The sequence below is a fragment of the Procambarus clarkii genome, chromosome 5 (genome assembly GCF_040958095.1).
Source record: "Procambarus clarkii isolate CNS0578487 chromosome 5, FALCON_Pclarkii_2.0, whole genome shotgun sequence".
Classification (NCBI taxonomy): Eukaryota; Metazoa; Arthropoda; class Malacostraca; order Decapoda; family Cambaridae; genus Procambarus; species Procambarus clarkii.
In genome coordinates, this window is record NC_091154.1 from 41,574,322 (window position 1) to 41,591,576 (window position 17,255).

Sequence of the window (17,255 nt, forward strand, 5' to 3'; positions counted from 1 at the left end):
CATATTAGCCTGGATAGCTCCAGGGAGCCAACGGGGCTTCCCCCAGAAATTAACACTATTGGTCACCGGACAGGCGCGCGGTCAACTTAGGGGTCATGCACCCGACGTGCGGGCGAGTGTGCAGGTAAGCGCGCGGTGGCACCTAAACGTGTATACTCGTTTCAGCTTTCTCACCTTAATTCTCGTGCTACGTCGCTCGTTTTGATATCATTGTGTTCGCAATTAAATTCCCTACAGATGTGTATGAATATAATGTACAAAAGTTTGGAGTGCCTCCCCGCAGAAAAGCCTAAAGTTACCCGTGAACGAGCACCAATTTGTACACTGCAACCTAATGTGTATACTCGTTCAGTTTAATAACATCAATTTTCGTGTTATGTCTTTGATTTTGGTATCAAATTGTTCGCAATAAAAAGTCGCGTATTTTAAAACTAGTCCCATAATAATAGAGCAATAACTGGAATTTTAAAAAATATTTTAATTCTGGAAGCTCATCATTACAAAATTATTTATATCTTTCCAGTGTTCTGACAAATTTTTGTGTTACATCTTTCATTTTGGTATCAAATTGTTCGCGACATAAAGGCGCGCATTTTAAAACTAGTCTGCTTTCAACTACATAGGGGTGTGTATAGGCCATTGCTCCTCGTGCCTCTCTGAGGGGTTCTCTCTGAGAGCCAGGCTCTGGCTTGTGGTCCCCAGTAGGATACTATGAACTACACTGATTGACTTTTGCTACGGTCTAATATATAAACACACATCAGCCCGGTATAGCTCCGGGGAGCAGGAGGGGCTCTCCACAGAAAAAAACTAGCCCAGAAGGAACAAGGCCGAACCAGGGGCAAACAGCCCCAGAACTACTAGCGGACTGCCCCCAAAGCCTGTGGCTGAGTGGACAGTGCTTAGGACTTGTAATCCTAGGTTCTGGTTTTGATCCCCAGCGATGGTGGAAAACAAATGGGCAGTTTCTTTCATCCTGATGTTCCTGTTATCTACCAGTAAACAGGTACCTGGTAGTTTGACAGCTGTTACGGGCTGCTTCATAGGATGGGGGGGGGGATGATCATTGATTAACTAACAGTTGAGAGGTGGGCCGAAAGAGCAGAACTCGACCCCTACAAGCACAACTAGGTGAATAAAGCCCCGGGAACCCACAACAGTCCCCCCGGGGCAGAGCCGTTCTCCATGCCTACAACCCTAGAAGAAAGAGTCCATGGGAAAGGCAACAAGAATGGGGGCCTGCTGGTAAGTCCCAGAAGCCTCGGCTGGAGGAGCAGGCTCAAAGGCCTCCGTCTCTGCAACAAATGGGGCAACCCATGAAGGTGCCAGAGTCTCATCCTCGACTAAACCTCGCTCCGACTCCAAAACCCTCAGATGTTAGGGAGCCGGCAGCAGAGGGAGAGGGGGAGGGGAAGGAGGAGCTGAGGAACCACAACAGCAGGGGTAGGACCCAGGGGCACAGACGTAACCAAGGTCAAAGCGACCAACACCCGAAGTCCGACCTAATTAAAAATGGGGCATCCCCGGGACATCTGAGCAGTCAACAAAACTAGCGCGTTGCAGCAACATAAACAAGGCATGCAATGCGGATGCCGCCTGAACCCATCCTGGTTGATCAGTCCAGCAACCAGGAGGCCTGGTAGACGACCGGGCCGCGGGGACACTAAGCCCCGGAAGCACCTCAAGGTAACCTCAAGGAGGTTACCTTGAGGTGATTCCCAAACCACAGTGACAATAGAATGAGTAAACTGGAGCACAAACAGACAACACGTCTTGCAAGACTCCAGGTCAAAGACTCTGGTGACATGACGGAGGCAAAACAGATGACTGTCACCCTGAGACAAGGGTGGCAGTAGCTTATGCAAATTCTACCATGGCCACATAGTAAGCTTATGCAACTCCTACCATTGTCATATGGTAAGCTTACACAACAACTACCACTGTCATATGGTAAGCGTATGCAACTCATACCTTTGTCATATGGTATGCTTATACAACTCCTACCATCATCATACAATGTCTAAAGATCAGGAGCTGAAGGGTGCTGTCTATGAAGCACACTTTGGACTCCAATGACTGCTTCAATACATAAATGAGCTATTGTATTGATACAAACAAAAAAACAAATATTGTGAAATGATGTCCGAAGTTGTCCAGTGTATGGACAACTGAAGATGAAGAGAGCAACGGAAGGGTCATTACAAGAAGCATAGTGTCCGCACACAGACCTCTGGACGAAGCCTTCCAGCAGGGAGTGAAGTACGTGAGCTCGGTATCTCATCAGCTTCATGTCTTGAGGCGTAGAGTCCACGCACTGCCCATTCTGAATCGGCCGCTCAAACATATTGCTAAATTCCGTCTTTGTACCTGAAAACAATAAGCTTCATAAATCCACTGGAAATCTAGATGCTGTAAGAAACTAAATTATCTTGCCTGCTGTTACTATGTACATTAAAGCACCTTTAATGCTCATACTACATACATTAGAGGGTAGTCTATCTTTAACATTAGAACATAAGAATATAAGAATAAAGGTAACTGCAAAAGGCCTATTGGCCAATATGCCGTAAATACGGTAAAAATTAATCACACCCAGGAATTCTTGAAGCTCCTTAATTGTGGTGGGTGTCAGAAAATCTCAGATAGCCTCGTTCTTCTCCAGTGGCAGAAAACCTATTGAGGACACTCGGTGTGCCAAAAAGTTGAGCTCCGGCACCTCGAAAATACCTTCTTCTAGATTAATTTGCAGACCATAGTCGTGGAGGCGAGCAAAAACTATACGAAGATGCTTCCGATAGTCAGCCAGAGAGTGACTTGCTAATAGGTCATCAACATAGGCATAACAGAAGGGTAGATCTCTGACGACCTGATCAATGAAGCGTTGGAATATCTGAGCTGCATTACGGAGACCAAACAGCATCCTAATAAATTCAAACAAGCCAAAAGATGTTGTAATTGCATTTTTTGGTATGTCTGCTGGCTCCACTGAGATTTGGTGAGATGCTCGCATTAAATCTACTTTCGAGAATGTTGTTGCCCCATGCAGCATGTTAGGGAATTCCTGAATGTGTGGGATTGGGTAATAGGTCTGGCAGGGTGTGAACATTCGGTGCTCTGTAGCCCCCACAGGGATGCCAGTCTCCTGCAGTTGTCTTGGGAACCATATGCAGTGCTGATGCCCAGGCACTGTCAGAGCACTGTACAATCCCAGCAGCTAACAGGTCGTCAAATTCATCTTTGACCACCTGGACATGCTTAGGCGGCAGCCGGCGTGGTTGCACGTAGGTTGGTGGGCCTGAAGTACGAATATGATGGGTGACTGTGGTCTTAACCTTGGGATTTGGTGGCTGTGGCTTGGTGATTTCTTTAAATTCCTTCAGAAGGTTCTGCAGGTCAGAAGAGTTATGCAGGGCAAGGCTAATGAGTAGCCGTTGCTCTGTATTCACCCACTGGAGCCCACCACACGTCACATTCACAAAGAGGTTGCGATAGCAACAGAAATCACACCCCACTTTAGGCATATTAACTTCAGCAACGCAGAACATCCATGTGAAGCAACTAAGGTCAGCAAAATCAAGAGTGACCACACTATCGCCTTAGGTAGGTACGACACTACTATCTAAAAACTAATTATGTACGAATTCATGACTACTGACAATCGTCACAATAGGTACTATCTAAACAGGAGGATGGGTTGGAAATTAATAATTAAATAAAAGTATTACCACAAAATAGAACCCAGAACAATGGGTATAAATAGGATAAGTTTAGATTTAAGAAAGACCTGGGTAACAGGGTTCTTGATTTGTGAAACCAATTACTATATACATAATAGTAGTAGGATCCCTTGATTGTTTCAAGCATAGGTTAGACATATATGAATGAGATTGGTTGGATATAAATAGGAGCTGCCTCATATGGGCCAATAGGACTTCTGCATTTACCTTTATTCTTATATTCTTATGTATTCCCTCTAATTCAGAGATCTCTACTGCTCTGAAAGGGAAAGCAAGTACCGAGGAGTACTCAACACAGGACAGCACCAGTGATTTAAATAGTACTAGCATTGCTGTGGGGTCTGTAGATTTGCACATTCTTATAAACCATCCTATCATTTTCCTGGCTGATGCCATATTTACTCGGTTGTGTTCAATAAATGTCAGATCGTTAGACATCATAGAATCATGATGCTTCCTATCTTATACCTAATATAGTAGATACATGTGCTATCCTAGGCCTAGGAATAGTTAAGTTTGGTTTTTGGCTTTAATTTTTCAAGACTATAAATTTTACAGTACACACAGTGGTTTACTACTGTACAATAACTGTAAGATTCAATATATTTGGTCTCTTCACCAAATAACTGTGGTCAAGAGACCATGCAGGCTCAGATGGCATATTAGCAGGTCAGAGGTGATAAAATGCACACGCTACTATCAGAGTACACCCAAGGATGGAGCAGTTGGCTGACCACAGACTGCTGCTCTCCCTCCCTTTCCCTAAAGAAGAGGGCAAGGGGGGTGAATGAACTGGTGCCAGTTTCATGAGTTTTCAATCATTTTTTACATAGGGAAGTTCTTTAGGGAGCTCTCAAGGCTTCTGTCTTGCTTGAAACCAGCAGTGGTTTGTTTTGTTACTCAAAATTTCTGGGTGCCTTTGTCAGTGGGTGGCATAAATTAACAACTTAATACTGCACATAACCACCGCTACTCCCTGCACCCGTGTGAAGGGACCAGGTGCTGGCGCTGGTCTGAGGAAAGCCAATAGAACTCTGTGACTGATAGTAACTAGTAGTATCACCCACTAGATAGTAGCCTCAGGAAGCCACAAGGGACTCTCCCCAGTAAAGTCGATCAATTACCAATACCTCGGAAACTTGACTACTTCAAACTAGTGATCAATCACAGATACTTGGAAAATTTGACTACCTGAAACTTGTTTTCAAAAAGGTTCTCACCAAGATAATTGGGTCTCACGAAGTCCACCATACACCAGTACTCCAAGAGGTTATTTTGAAGTGGGTAACCCGTGAGTACAACACGTCGTCTAGTACGGATGTTCTTCAGTGCTTGTGATATGTTAGCATGGGCGTTCTTGATGCGGTGTCCTTCATCACAGATCACTAGGTCAGGACCTGGCTTCACCAGTGCCTTCTGGATCTCTGTAAGACAACTTCATATTAATATATACAGTATATATTATTACTTAAATGTAGTTACAGTGTGAGAGCTACGCTCATGGTGTCCTGTCTTCCCAGTACTCTGTCACATAACGCTTTGAAACTTGACAGTTTTGGCCTCCACCACTTTCTCACCTACCTTGTTCCAACCGTCTACCACTCTGTTTGTGCCAGTGAACTCTATTTTGGAAGCTTTGTTTCCTAAGCTTAAATCTATGACCTCTTGTTCTAGAACTTTCCAATTTCAAGAATTCTTCTTAATTAATCAATGTGTCGATTCCCGTTACTGATTTTAATGTAGTGATTATATCGTCTCTTTTCTTCCATCATCTAGTTTTGGTATATTTAATGTCTTTTAGCCTCCTCGTAGCTCTTGTTTTATAGTACTGGAAGTCATTTTGTTGAATGTCCTTCCACCTTTTCCAGTCTGCTGATGCACTTCTTGAGATGTGGGCACCATACAACTGCTGCATATTCCAATTTGGCTTTCACAAAGTATACTCGCCTAGTTGTGCTTGCGGAGATTGAGCTCTGGCTCTTTGGTCCCAACTCTCAACTGTCAATCAACTGATGTACAGGTTCCTGAGCCTACTGAGCTCTATCAGATCTACATTTGAAACTGTGTATGGAGTCAGCCTCCATCACATCACTCCTTATTCATTCCATCTGTTAACTACTCTAACACTGAAAAAGTTTTTTTCCAACATCCTGTGGCTTATTTGGGTATTCAGTTTCCACCTGTGTTCCCTTGTTTGCATACCACCTGTGATAAACAGTTTATCCTTATCAACCCTGTCAATTCCTGAGAATTTTGTAGGTAGTGATCATGTTTCCACTTACTCTTCTGTCTTCCGTGTTGTGAGGTGCATCTCATACAGCCTTTTCTTGTAACTCATGCCTCTTAGTTCTAGGACTAGCCTAGTGGCATACCAATGAACTTTTTTCCAGCTTCGTCTTGTGCTTGACAAAGTACTGGCTCCATGCTGGGGCCACATACTCCAGGATTGATCTTACATATGTGGTATACAAGGTACTGAATAATTCCTTACGGTAGTTCTGATGCTAGCCAGCCTTGCATACGCCGCAGATGTAATTTTTTTTTGAGGGCTTCAGGAGACAGGTTTGGTGTGATATCAACTCCTAGATCTTTCTCTCTATCCATTTCATTAAGGACTTCATCTTCCATTCGGTATCCTGTGTCTGGCCTCCTGTTTCCACCGCCTAGCTTCATTACCTTACATTTACTCGGGTTGAACTTTAATAGCCATTTGTTGGACCATTCATTCAGTTTGTCTAAGTCATCTCCCAGTACTATCTTCCTGTCTTAATCCTCCTCATAATTTTTGCATTGTTAGTAAACAATGAGAGGAACAATTCTATACCCTCTTGGAGATCATTTACATATATCAGAAACAGTATAGGTCCAAGGACTGAACCCTGCGGGACTCCACTGGTGATAATGCGCCATTCTGAAACCTCACCCCTCACCGTGACTTGCTGTCTTCTGTTGCTTAGGTACTCCCTTATCCATTGGAGTACTTTCCCTTTCACTCCTGCCTGCATATCCAGCTTTTGCACTAGCCTCTTGTATGGAACTGTGTCAAATTCTTTGTCAATCCAAAAATATGCAGTCTGCCCACCCCTCTCTTGATTGATTGATTTTTGTTGCCTGGTCGTAGAATTCAATTGAGCCTGTGAGGCAGTACTTGCCAGCTCTGAACCCATGCTGATGCTGTGTTACAAAGTTCTATCGCTCCAGATGTTCCACTAGCTTTTTTCACACAATTTTCTCCATCAGCTTGCATGGTATGCAAGTTAGGGACACAGGCCTGTAGTTCAATGCCTTTTGTCTATCCCCCTTCTTGTATATCGTAACTACATTAGCCTTCTTCCAAATTTTTGCCAGTTCCCCTGTTACCAGTGATTTGTTATACGCTATGGAGAGTGGCAGGCACAGTGCTTCTGCTCCTTCCTTTAGTATCCAAGGGGAGATTCCATCTGGGCCTATAGCCTTTGCCACATCCAACTCTAGAAAAAGCTTCCTTACATCCCCACTGGTAATCCCAAACTCTTCTAGTGGTGCCTGGGTTAACTATTCCATTTCTTATCTCCGGAACTTGTCCGTGCTCTAATGTGAAGACCTGGAATTTCTTATTCAGTTCCTTGCACACTTATTTGTTGTTTGTAGTGAATCTGTCTGCCCCCATCCTCAGTTTCATTACCTGTTCCTTCACTATTTTTTTCTCCTGATATAGCTGTGCAGCAATTTATGTTGAGTCTTTGCCTTGCTTGCTATGTTATTTTTTTTTATTGTCCTTCTACCTCTCTTCTCATCCTGATGTGTTCAATCCTGGCACTCTGGTAACTGTCTCTGTTCTCAACTGTCATATTATTTTTATAGTTTCTCCATGCCCTTGTACTTTGTTGCTTTGCTATTGTAATTACCTAAGTGCAGTTAGAGGATGAGAGCTATGCTCGTGGTGTCCCGTCTTCCCAGCACTCTGCCATATAACACTTTGAAGCATTCAAAACATTCATTCATTCTTTCAAGCATTCACACTTCACTTATAGTGAAGTGTGAAAGTTGTTTAGAGCCACTATGAGGAATGCAATTGTATGAGCTGTGGGGAGCCATTGTGGGGGTTGTCAGCTGTGTGGGGTTGCCAGCTGTGAGGAGCCACTGTGGGGGGTTGCCAGCTGTGAGGAGCCACTGTGGGGGGTTGCCAGCTGTGAGGAGCCACTGTGGGGGGTTGCCAGATGTGGGGAGCCACTGTGAAGGTGCACTTTTTTTTTGGCAGGGATATTTCTGCACGGGCCCTAAGCCTCTGGCTGGCCCATTAAGTGTTGCTTGTTTTGTTTTACTTAGGCGGTGAGTATGACTACGTATGGTCGCTTCAATAAGATTTTGCCCCATGTGTTTAACAACTTCTTCTGCTCTGTTGAATCTAAGTTGAAATCTTATTTGGTTTGTAACTGTGCACTGTGTTAGATAATGTTCCGGTGGTCTGTCGGGCATTTCTCCACAGTGCTGACATTTCCTCTCATCTTCCGGAACCTGCAAGCCTATTTCCCATGCACATGGGCATCCAAGCCTGATGCGATGTAAATGTACTACTGTTGTTCTATTGCTCCCTTTCATCAAAATAAGTGGTTCGTAGTTGGTTGCATTCTTGTCCCAACTTACAGATTCTGATGTTGCAACTACTGTGTTGTGGTGACTGTACATCTTCTGCATTGCTCTGTTTCTAATTACCTTCTTAATCTGTGATAGACTCTGTGGTATGTAAATGTTACATTTCTTCTCTTAGTTGCAAGTTTCATCTTGCAACTAAGAGTTGCATGACGAAGCAACTTAGTTGCTTCGTCTGCAATGTCATTTCCTATTATTCCCACATGACTTGGCACCCAGTTGAGAAGTACCCGATGGTCTTGACGTTTGAGAGTTTGCATTAATCATATGACATTTGTTATCAGACGGATGTTGTCACATATGTGTTCTTGTTGCAAGGTTTCAATGGCAGTTCTCGAATCTGTATGGATAATAACATGTTAACATGTTCAGCAAGAGCATGTTCCGAAGCTTTTTGAATGGTTAGCATCTCTGTTAAGTTGAAGGTGCTAACAGTGGAGAAAGCCACAGTAGGGGCCACAGTAGGAGCATACCTGGAGAGGAGTCTGAGGGTTCTACTCCCTGAGCCCGGCCTAAGGCCAGGCTTGTAATAACTTAGTCCAACAGGCTGTTACTTGGAGCAGCCCACAGGCCAACATATTCATTACAGCCTGGTTGCTCCGACACTTCTTGCAAGAACTTATCGAAGTGCTTCTTGAAGACCTCCACCTTTGTTCCAGCAATAGACACAATAGGGTCCACAGTATGGGTCACAGTAGGATCCCCAGAAAGGGCTACAGTAGGGGTCACAGGAGCCACACTAGGGGGCCACAGTAGGCCAAAGGTCTCGTACACTTTTGAGGTCAGTTTAATGGTCCACTTACACAGAAAAATTACTGCATTAAGACATTTTAAAAACAATTTTAGTTGTGATAATGCAGTGTGGGGGGGGGAGGGGGTTGGCCTCCCCTGTAGTTCCATCCTCCTGACATAACTATACCTATTGTATACCACCTTCCACACTTCCAAGACACCTTCCACACTTCCAAGACACCTTCCACACTTCCAAGACACCTTCCACACTTCCAAGACACCTTCCACACTTCCAAGACACCTTCCACACTTCCAAGACACCTTCCACACTTCCAAGACACCTTCCACACTTCCAAGACACCTTCCACACTTCCAAGACACCTTCCACACTTCCAAGACACCTTCCACACTTCCAAGACACCTTCCACACTTCCAAGACACCTTCCACACTTCCAAGACACCTTCCACACTTCCAAGACACCTTCCACACTTCCAAGACACCTTCCACACTTCCATGACACCTTCCACACTTCCATGACACCTTCCACACTTCCATGACACCTTCCACACTTCCATAACACCTTCCACACTTCCATAACACCTTCCACACTTCCATAACACCTTCCACACTTCCTAACCCATTCTAGACTTCCATAACACATTCCAGGCTGTAACTCACTTTTTAGACTTTCATAGCATCTTCCACATCCACAGCAATTTTCTGAGGTTCAAAGCACCTTCCAGTCTTTCATAACAGCTTCCAGACTTTCATAACAGCTTCAAGACTTCCATACCACCTTTCAGACTTCCATAAAATAGTCCAGATTTCCATAACACCATCCAAATTTTAATCTCACCTTTGAGAATTAGATAATACCTTTCAGACTTCTATCTCACCTTCTAAAAGTTCCTTGTTCTTGTCTTCCTCTTCAATATCTACAATTTCCTTATTATCGGCATCTTTCTTTTTCTTCTTTGGCTTCTTGGGCTTCTTGAGTGAGAGCTGTCGGTAGAGCTCGTAGCCCATGAGAAGCACACCGCCCATCTCGTGCCAGTCGTTAATCACTTTAGCTCTCTGGTTCAGGTTCTTCAACGAATCGTTCAGCAAGAAAACCTTGAACTTTCGGGTGAAGATTTCGTAGCCTTCTGGCGTGGTGGGGGGAATGGTACCTTCTTCAGGGAGCCACGCATTGTATTCAGCGTACCAGTTTTGGAGCGTGTTGATGGGAACAATGATCAAGACTGAACGTGCACTAGTGTATCTTAAGAAGATGTCCGTAAACGACACAACCTGTAGAATGTCATTAACATTATTTTGGTTACACAGAGAAATCACATTAACATGATATATCAATGAACAAATCCACAGGAGCCTTGACGAGGGCCGGAACCTATGGGTGTTCCCAGGCGTGCTCTAGTCACTCTAGTCTGGGAACACCCAGTGCATACGTTCCAACCCTCATCCACAGGAGCCTTGATGAGGGCTGGAACCTATGGGTGTTCCCAGGCATGCTTCAGTCTGGGAACACCCAGTGCATACATTCCAACCTTCATCAAGGCTCCATGTTCCATATAGATTTGTTTGCGTTCCCACTGTTTACTGTAGTTTATTGTCATTTGTATTACTGCAGTTTACAATAGTGTGTTTACTGTCCTTTACTATAGTTTGTTTACTATAGTTTATGGTCATTTGTTTCCTATAGTTTACTATCACTTGTTTTATATAGTTTACTGTCATTTGTTTACTAATGTTTACTGTTATTTATTTACTACAGTTTACTGTCACTTGTTTACCATAGTTTACTGAGTTGACAGTTATATTTATTATAGTTTACTAAAGTTTGTTAACTATGGTGTTTACTTCAGTTTACTATATTTTATTTGCTGTAGTTTACTAACTAGTTTACTATTGTTTACCATAGTTTAGTACAGTCTGCCCCAAGTTGTACCCTTGCAGGACACTACAACTATCACTAGTACAATATACACTGTAACAAAAAATTACAAAATGCTCAATTATGAATATTAAGATAATAATGGGTCCTACTAATAATTAACTCTTACAGAACTATTAGCTAGACGACTACTACTGCAATGATTACTAAAAGCCATTATTTACTCAACCATTACAACTATGGTATTCAAAATCATGAACAATGACTCATTATAGATAATTTACACAATCTATGCCAGACCAATTGAAGATTGTGCAGCACAGGGAGGGAATCCACAACTTGTGAAGTTCAAAACAAACGCCGTTGAATGTAATGAAATGCCAATTTCTGGGCGAGTCCAGGAGGCTCTCCGAAGCTGCTTTCACTGATAGTGTACCATCTACTTGATCCCATCAGCCGCGGAGTACTGAGTGTGTCCCGGAGGCTCCATGAAGCTACTATCACTGATAGTGTACCATCTACTGGATCCCATCAGCCGCGGAGTACTGGTTGAGTCCCGGAGGCTCCATGAAGCTACTATCACTGATAGTGTACCATCTACTGGATCCCATCAGCCGCGGAGTTCTATCTGGCCTACCAGGGCCCCAAGAGTCAAAACCTGGCCCCCTTACAGAGGCACAAGAAGCAGTGACATTTATATATTTATTTGTTTGTTTATGCCACCACCTGAAAGGGCGCCCAGAACGTGACCAAGACAAAACAAACCCCCACCTGGAAGGGCGCCCAGAAAGTGACCAAGACAAAACAAACCCCCACCTGGAAGGGCACCCAGAAAGTGGCCAAGACAAAACAAAACCCCCACCTGGAAGGGCGCCCAGAAAGTGGCCAAGACAAAACAAACCCCCACCTGGAAGGGCGCCCAGAAAGTGGCCAAGACAAAACAAAACCCCCACCTGGAAGGGCGCCCAGAAAGTGGCCAAGACAAAACAAACCCCCACCTGGAAGGGCGCCCAGAAAGTGGCCAAGACAAAACAAACCCCCACCTGGAAGGGCACCCAGAAAGTGACTGAGACAAGAACAACATTATGAGATCATTATTAGATTTTTCCCTTTTGTACAACAAAATTCTTAATAATATCAGAGGAAGAGGCAGACATTTTAGCATACCTGAAGTGTTTTACCAAGCCCCATAGAATGTGCCAGGATGCAGCCAAAGCCGTTGGATGTTTTGAACTGTTCCAGGGACTCTACAATGTTGTCGTACAGGAAGCGAATTCCTCCAGTCTGCGGGAGAAAATACATGACAATACCATGAAGAATATATTTATTGGTAATACCTAAACAACAAAATGTAATCATTTTTGTTGTTTAGGTATTACAGTATTAAGGTTTGTATACAGGTCCCTCTAAGTCAACTACTGACCTTTCCCAGGATGCAGCCCACAACTTGTCTAACTCCTTAGACTGCTAGGTGAAGAGAGGCATCAGGGTGAACATTATCCAGGATGCAACCCACAACAGTTGCCTAACTCCTGGGTACCTTTTTACTGCTAGGTAAACAAAGGCATTAAATGATGGAAATGTTCCACCTATTTCTGTCCCGCGTATCAAACCCGGGATCCTCAATGAGTCGAAAATGTAAAGCAATGTAAAGCAGAATATCACTCACCATAGATAAATTAGTCCTTAACATACCATAAACAAATATTGTTAAACAAATACATTATTCAAGGCTTTGCTAACTTGACGACTAGGAATGGTGAGCTTTAATGTGTACCTGATGTGGTTTGACGATCCTGGCCAACTGAGGTGCCAGGAATATGTCCTCCTCTCCCTCTGGATGCCCCACATTCACCAACACGCGGCCTTGTGCATCAGGAAGGTTGAAGGCATCATTGATGTGTGCGCCCGAATTGGTCGAGTCCTCCAGGTCTTCCTCCTCATCTTCAGAGTGGCTGGAGAGGATTACCACATCCGAGTCCGATTCAGACTTTTCCTCTTCGGCCGAGGATTTATCTTTCTCCTTGGTTACTTTCTCCTCTCCTTCTGGCTTTTCCTCCTCTTCTACGTCCTCCTCCTCTTCCTCCTCCTCCTCTTCCTCCTCCTTGATCTCCTCTTCTCCACTGCCTACCTCTGTCAGCTGGGTTTCAACTGGGGGATACATCTCATCTGAAAAGATTACCACATAAAAAAAATGTATCAACAGAGCATGAAGGAAGTCATGCCATTTGCCCACCAAACACTACATGCTTAATGCCACACTCACAACAACAGTAATTTATGGAAAAATTACAATAAAAGTACCATCATGCAAAGTTTTATTTTGGTTAGTAAATGAACGTACTATACTATGATCACACGAGCAAATCTATACACCATGATCCCACAAGTAAACCTATATAGAGTAATCACACAAGCAAACCTATATACCACGATTACACAAGCAAACCTACGTACCACAATCACACAAGCAAACCTACATACCACGATCACACAAGCAAACGTATGTTCTGAAATTACACAAGGAAACTTACGTTCTGTGATGTCACACACAAACCTATGTTCTGTCACAGTGCAGCCCATCCTCCTAAGGTTTCCCAATGTTAAGAAAATGGTAAATTTAAAGTGTCCTCTCCTAACCTACCAGGGGACCCAAAACAGAAAACGGGACAGTATGTCACTTTTGCGAGCCACTTCCATTTTCTAGTACGACAATTTTTGGCCTTATGTAATGCATACGAGTGAAAAAGGGACGTTCTTTGTAGGAGGACAGGTTGCACAGTCACTATGTCACTGTGGCCCTGTCACTGACCATGCCTCATGGTCGATGGTCTGGTCAACCAGCACATTAAGACACGGATGCTCCAAGTCTGCCATATAAATCACAGCCCAGTTAATCGAGTATTCCTTAAAGTTGTTTATCAATTTCTCTCTTGAACACCATGAGAGATAAACAAGTACTAAATGAACGGTGCCAGGATATATAATGGAATTGTGAGCTTGCAAACATTAAGTGACAGGAGAGAGATTGAGCACACACACACTAAGGCATTATAATTATAACAATCCATCCTCCAAACACCAAGTGCTTACACTACTTATAGTGGCTCAAAAATGGACTCTTACACCTAAAATAAAGTTTGCATTTTGTGTTATTGGAATACAAAAGGCATGCTAAAATTTGGAAGAAAGACTTAAACAACCTAACCTGTCCTAGCCCCAAATAACAAATCTTAGGGCCTATTTATATATACTGAACTAGGGCCTACATATGTGCTGTCCTAGACCCTAAATGATGCATTTATTGAATCCTCTAAAAAGTGCAACTATTTAACCCTTAGACAGTGCAGCTATTTAACACCTAAACACTAGTAATGTACAACATTATTGTACATTACTAGTAACTTGAACACTGTTTACACTGGAGCAAAATATATGAAAGGAAATATAGAATAGAAACAATGAGGATTGGAAATGCCATATGCACAATCAGAAAGCCCTGTCTTAACATCAAGGGTCAAGCAAATATTATAAATATTGCTGGAACAAAGGTGGAGGTCTTCAAGAAGCACTTAGACAAGTTCTTGCAAGAAGTTCCAGGACCAACCAGGCTGTAGTGGATATGTGGGCCTGCGGGCCACTCCAAGCAACAGCCTGTTGGACCAAGTTATCACAAGTCGAGCCTGGCCTCGGGCCGGGCTCAGGGAGTAGAAGAACTCCCGAAACACTCTCTAGGTATACACTACATAGAACTGGAACTAGAATAGTGAACGAGCAACTACGACAAAGTTTTTGTAATATTACTAGTAACTTGAACAATGTGTACTCTGCTTAGAACTGGAGCTGCAGTAGTAAACGAACAACTATGACAGCATTATTGTAGTACATACAGTACTGTATTGTACATTACTAGTAACTGGAACAATATGTATTCTACTTAGAACTGGAAATGCAGTAGAGAATGAACAACTACAACAACATTATTGCACATTATTAGTAACTTGAACAATGTGTACTCTACTTACAACAGGAAATACGGAAGCGAACGAACAACTACGACAACAAAATTGTAGTATTGTACGTTACTAGTAACTGGAACAATGTGTACTCTACTTAGAACTGGAGCAGTGATAGTGAACGAATGACTACAACAACAACATTGCACAGTGTGTACTCTAATTAGAAACAGAACTGCGGTAGTGAATGAACAACTACGACAACAACGACCGACTTACCTTGCTCCCATTTCATTCTCCAAACCTCTCCCTCTTCTGCTTCCTCATCTTCTTCCTCCTCCTCCTCTTTTTCCTTGTCACGTTTCCCATCTACACAGGGAAGAGGAAATGGCGTACAAGACACAGACAGACAGGCTGACACAAACATGATTGGTGTTTGTGACGTACATAGTCACACTCATACACGCGCACACACACATACATACAACCATGCTCAACGTATGCTACACGTACAGATGAAATTTTAGCAGTCTTCCAAAAAACACCTTCGTGTAAGCTGAGATGTTTACCTGGTCGGCTGATGGCTAACTGGGAGCCAAATCTTTGCCAAGAAGTTATTTCACTTGCTAACCACTAACGGTAGGGACAAACATAACTATAAATTGATGACTGACTACTCTAGTACCATAATGTCTCAGTCGCACAAGCTGCATAAACACATTATTTGTCTAGCCTTTGGTTTACCAGTCTACCATCATGGCTCTACTCCCAACCACTGAGTCAACAGGAAGGGGATAGAGCTTTATGGTCCAACAGGATAAAATACACTTTGCCTCATATCCCCCTCATATGGCCACAAGAGCAGCATCGCAAACCATACTCAACTGGCACATAATAGGTTGTCACACCAATCCAACAAAGGTTGGATTGGTGTTATCTTGTTATTGGAGATTGTTATATCTCCTATCACACCAATCCTACAAAGGTTGTCACACCATTTTACCTCAGTGTGTTTAATGTATCATTTACAAGAGTAGCCCTGGTGTGGTCCAGGAATAGCCCTGGAGTAGCCCTGCCATAGTCCAGAAGCAACCCAGTTCCAGGAGTAGCCCAGCCTATAGAAGTAACCCTTGAGTAGCTCTGACTTAACTGACTGGGGGTTCACACCAGCCAGTCATTGAGGTAGACCAACACAAGAACCCCTAACAAATGCAGCCGGGCGACAGCAACCCAGGCTAGCCTGGGTAACATCTATGGAGGCAGGTTCAAGCTAAAAGGGAGAACCCTTAAGCTCTAAGCACAAAGCCCCATGACAATTCCTAAGCAGTCCCTGAATCCTGCATAGAGAGGGACATGCCAATACATGTCCTTGAGGTGCAGGGACACCATCCAAGCTCCAGCCTGCAATAACGGGTGAACCTTGGCCAAAGTGGTCATGCAGAAGGTCAGGCAGGGGATGAAGTCCTTTAGACCTAAAAGATCGAGGATGTACCGTAGGGCCATTCAATCCTGCTTCGGGACACCTACCAATGGGACAAGATCAGATCGACTACACTTGAGGTCAACTAATCCACAGTGACCAGACATTGCGCAGGGAAGAACTACTAACCTAACAAACTGAACTCCAAATACAGGGGAGGGAAAGACCACCTCCACCAAAGAAAATAGAAACCCACCTTGAAATGCACACAAATCATGGGACCAGGAGTCAGTAAAACGTGCCAGATGCTCACCCCATGACAGCAACAGAGGGATGAACCATGCAAAGGCAAGCACAAGAGACAGCAGGCCTCCATGATGCATGACTCATGTTGAGCAGAGGAGGAAGCCTCCTCATGTAGTGCCTAGTAACCTGAACCACTTGAGGACCTACCTTGACCAACAACAGACACGGTCCCCACTTGATCAGACCGCCTCCAGAAGAGGACAGAAACCTTAGCAAACAACACTTGATAAATTGATGGATGGAAAAGCCACTGCCGAAAAAATCTGAGCAACCACATCCTCAGAAAAGAGAGCCAAAAATTGTGAGGCAGCCACACATGTAGGAGAACACGACCTTACATCACTGGAAGACATGATCACCACATACAAAATTCTCAGGGGAAATTAACAGGGTAGATAAGGGCAGATTATTTAACATGGGTGGTAGTCGCAGAAGAGGACACAGGTGGAAGGTGAGCACCCAAATGAGTCACAGAGACAAGAGAAAGAATTTTTTCAGTGTCAGAGTAGTTAATATATGCAACGTATTAGGAAATGATGTGGTGGAGAGAGACTCCATACACAGTTTCAAATATAGA

At 43.6% G+C, this 17,255-nt stretch overlaps 1 protein-coding gene across 6 annotated transcripts in view; it reads right to left on the bottom strand.

The window, feature by feature from the left end:
- LOC123763469 (uncharacterized) overlaps positions 1–17,255 on the bottom strand; it is a 109,306-nt gene that overhangs the window by 47,121 nt on the left and 44,930 nt on the right. For 4 of the 6 annotated variants that reach the window (XM_045750615.2, XM_045750608.2, XM_045750600.2 and 1 more), the window contains 6 exons: positions 15,232–15,321; positions 12,774–13,165; positions 12,164–12,280; positions 9,999–10,392; positions 4,958–5,161; positions 2,229–2,367 (listed from right to left, as the gene is read on the bottom strand). In XM_045750615.2, coding sequence (XP_045606571.1) covers positions 2,229–2,367; positions 4,958–5,161; positions 9,999–10,392; positions 12,164–12,280; positions 12,774–13,165; positions 15,232–15,321 — 1,336 coding nt within the window. The remainder of the gene's footprint in view (positions 1–2,228; positions 2,368–4,957; positions 5,162–9,998; positions 10,393–12,163; positions 12,281–12,773; positions 13,166–15,231; positions 15,322–17,255) is intronic. The other 2 variants (XM_069301982.1, XM_045750623.2) reach the window with 1 other exon arrangement.